Source organism: Ananas comosus, linkage group 8 (assembly GCF_001540865.1).
Source record: "Ananas comosus cultivar F153 linkage group 8, ASM154086v1, whole genome shotgun sequence".
Classification (NCBI taxonomy): domain Eukaryota; kingdom Viridiplantae; phylum Streptophyta; class Magnoliopsida; order Poales; family Bromeliaceae; genus Ananas; species Ananas comosus.
Window position 1 is genome coordinate 12,641,031 of NC_033628.1, and position 3,860 is coordinate 12,644,890.

General features: G+C 43.7%; 1 protein-coding gene across 4 annotated transcripts; it reads right to left on the bottom strand.

Annotated features, from left to right (window-relative positions):
- LOC109713600 (probable BOI-related E3 ubiquitin-protein ligase 3) lies at window positions 946-3,244 on the bottom strand. Of its 4 annotated transcripts, none has more exons than XM_020237736.1 (4): window positions 2,890-3,244; window positions 2,679-2,764; window positions 2,163-2,563; window positions 946-2,043 (listed from the first exon to the last, which is right to left on the bottom strand). In XM_020237736.1, exons 1-4 carry the CDS (start codon window positions 2,934-2,936, stop codon window positions 1,543-1,545), a joined length of 1,035 nt encoding a protein of 344 aa, XP_020093325.1. In that variant the 5' UTR covers window positions 2,937-3,244; the 3' UTR covers window positions 946-1,542. The 4 variants fall into 4 exon arrangements, with proteins under 4 accessions (XP_020093325.1, XP_020093324.1, XP_020093323.1 ...); XM_020237735.1 differs by having other exon boundaries at window positions 2,163-2,566; window positions 2,890-3,243; XM_020237734.1 differs by having other exon boundaries at window positions 2,679-2,767; window positions 2,890-3,242.

Sequence of the window (3,860 nt, forward strand, 5' to 3'; positions counted from 1 at the left end):
ATTGTTACTTGTGAAATTTTCAATTTGTGGTCTTTTTCTTCTTGTGCTTTCCCACATTGATGAAGATGCATAGGGAGGAGGATTTAGATGATGATTTTTTAAAGGGATCGATTCAAAGGTTGATGTGGGATTGACCTAATAATCACCTAATTAAATAGCAAATTATAGGTTTGTAATAAAACATTGCAAACTCTATAGATAATACCTTATAACATATTCGCAAGGAATTAAGTTTTTGAATTGGATTGGTTCTAATTACGAAAACAAGTCACAATCAGAAGAGTTGTTTATTAGACTTTCTTTTTTTTTATCTTCTCTTTGTTGTTGGTAAATTAAACAAATTTTTTAAAAAAATTTGTGTGAATCTGCTTATGCTTATCCATCTACCTTTTGATGCTAGGTGTATGTTGTTGCTTCACTATCCATTGGAAAGCAAAACGCGCCACATCTATATCACTTTGATTCCAAAAAATATAAAAGGAAAAAAAAAATCTCTTTTGAATGTAAATAATATCCATAAAATATCCGGACTATTCTGATTAATATGCAATGGAATAGAAGTAAAAAATATTTTATTTTATTTTCTGATTTTTTTTGGGGCAATATAAACTATTAGTGAGCCAAGGCCTTCTTCACGTCCAATATCCGTATACGGCCCAATAATGAATACGAGCCCAAATAGATATACGGCCCAATAACCCGATCACGTGCCGTGAACGTGACCTAGCCATAGTATCCAAACGCTAATTTTTTATCCGAGAATAGTAGTTCTCGATTATCCCCACCAACACTTCCATTTTCTATATAAAGCAATCTAAAATTGTTCTTATCCCCGGGAACAACCCAATTTTCATCCAAACACTATTTTTCTTATCACCATACTTGTATCTATCTCCGTAATAGCTAATTCTTGTTTATACCCGAACCAAACGGTACCAAAAAGAATAAACAACGAATACTTCGCGCACGCTCGCACAACTTTTAAAGGAGCAAAATTACTTACAATAGCAGACGAAAGAAGAAAATGTCTTGGACAATACTGCTCTTTGAGATAGCATTTACATCATATAGAGCTATGTAGTCTAAAAAGAATAAAAATATAAATGAAATTTCTCTAAAACCCTACTTAAATAAACAGTAAAATCTAAAACCCTACTTAAATAAACAGTAAAAAAAAAAAGAAGACCAAAAAAAAAAAGTAACAGGAGGTACCCAAAAAAGTACTCATCACTAAAAAGGAAAAAAAAAATCTAAAATATGATAGTCACACAACTGATATAATGTCTCCAAACGAGTACATTTGGCTTCTGAAATTTACCTATCTCATCATAATTTTTATTATATATAAATATATATATATATTTAAGAAAAAAGGTATGATCAATGGGAGATAGATGATGATACGGTGTAGCCGAAGACACCTCCCTATTATTTTTTTTTTTCTTTGTTTTAAAAACTTTTCCCCCTCAAATTGCTCTTAATTTTCTGTTTAATAGAAAATTTTTTATTTTATTTTGTTTAATTTTGGTGGGGCGAGATTAATTAGGAGAAGCAGACGTGGACGCTGCCGGTCCGTCCGATGAGGCAGAGGGGGCAGGAGGAGGCGGCGAGGTCGCAGGCGTGGCAGAGGCAGAGGTGGCGGCAGGGGAGGATCACCACGGAGGCCGGCCTGAGCCGGCAGGCCCGGCAGGCCCAGCCCGGTTCCGGTTCGGCCCGGTCCGGGTCGACGTGCGCCGACTCCGCGTCCTCCGCCCCGTCGCCGCCGCTGGGCAGCTCCGCCGGCGCGGCCGCCGCGGCGCGCTGGAGCTGGGCGTGGAGCGCGGCGGCCTCGGCCTGGTCGGCGAGGGCCTTGGCCTGCCACGCCGTCGACTCGGCGCGGAGCCGCGCGAGCCGCTCCTCGAGCTCGGCGCCGCGCCGCGCGGCGCGCTCGGCCTCCGCCTCCTTCTCCCGCAGCCGCCGCGCCGCCGCCTCCTCCGCCGCGCCCACCACCGCCCTGTAGTGCCTCCGCCGCTTCTCCGCCAACCCCCGCCGCAGCTCCTCCCCCTGCATTCATTTTTAGCCCATTTTCAAACCCAACCCAACCCAACCCAACCAACAACGAAGAAGACGAGTACAGTAGAACAGATTCACAAAAAAAAAAAAAAAGGAAAGAAAAGGCTTACGTGAGCATGGAGGAGGCGCTCAATCTCGTCGTGTTGCTGGGCCATTTGCGCGGCGAGCTCATTAGAGAAGAGCGAGGAAACAATGGAGGAAGACGAAGGCGAAGGCGACGAGGACGAGGAGAGGAGGAGATTGGATTGGTTCTGGGCCTTCTTCAATCGGCGGCCGTCGAAGTCGAGGCAGAGGCCGGTGGACAGCATCGGCGTCGGAGAAGGCGGAAGAGGCAATTGCTTCTGCAGCTGCGCCACGCTTATCACCGTAGGCGTCGTCACCTGCAGCACCTGCTGCTGCTGCTGCTGCTGAGAAATGAGGCTGTTCACATGCTGCTGCATCTGCTGCTGCTGCTGCTGCGGCAACAGCGCCGCGGCATCTCTACCCCTCTTCCTCGTGTTGGTGCCGCTCCCTACTGGTAAAAGACCATGCAATAACACCCATCTCTCAGAATCCTCCTCTGCTCTATATATATATATGTATAAAAGAACAGAGTATAACATGCAAACAACAGAGTGTGACCGCACCTCCTCCGTAGAAGATGGCGGGGGAAGGGTCGAGGAACTTGGAAGGGGGCTGGGGGAACTCCATCTCCTTCTTCCTCTCTTGCTCGCTTCTGCATCCAAAACCGAACAAAACCCACAAACCCAAATCACCCGAATGCTCCAATTAAACCTCTCATATAAACGCATCGTTAAAGAGAGAAACACATGCATATCATCATATATATATATAAACCTGTTGAGAATGAGAACGTTGGATGGGTATTGCGCCTGAACCGCCATTGGCGGATTCCAAGCAGAGCGAGAGATATAGACAGAGAGAGAGAGATGGGGGTTGTGGCGGATTCGTCGAAGAGAGAGAGAAGGGGGAAGGGGGAGAATAAAGGAGAAAGAAACAGGTGGGGGATGTGGAATCAGAGCTAGGCAAGGCGCGTGTGTGTGCGTTCGATCTCCTCCGTTGTATCACCCAGCGATTTCGACGTAGAGGAGTAGAAATAAAAGGAGGCGAAGGAGAGAGAGAAGAGAGGAGAGAGAAGAGAGATGAGAGAGAGAGAGAGAGAGAGAGAGTCGCGGTCGATACGAACGAATCAGTCCAAAGAACGGCCTTCTTATGCTCCTTCGCACACACTTATCGCGCACACTCTGCGACGACGAAGAAAATTTTTTTTTTTTTTAAAAAAAATTTAAAAAATATGAGTAGGATAAATTTGCATTCTAGTCCCTGTACTATCCCAAACTTACAGTCCGCCCCTATATACTTTTTGTTTACATAACGCAATATCTATATGTATATATATGTAAAAGTTCGAGATCTAAGGTATTTTAGTGAAAAATATATATATATATATATATATATATATATATATATACAAGAACCACGTTATTATGCATTATTTATTATGCAATTAATTTATCCAGAGGATTAGGAGGGGCGTTTTCGATGATCGGGGTTTGAATAATTAAACCACTTCTCCTTACAAGGTGGATTATACGTGAGCCGTGTGGTGATACGTACATGTGGTAACAGTTGAACTGCATTTGGGGGTGACGGATCGCATCTCGGGTAAAAACCAACGCAAACGTACGTGTACGTGTCGTTCTCCAGTTTTCTACGTAATTATAACTTGGATTCTCTTTTTTTTAACTTAATTTTTTACTTTAATACAGTTTATATCTTAAGCTTCTACAACAACTTGGATTACCATC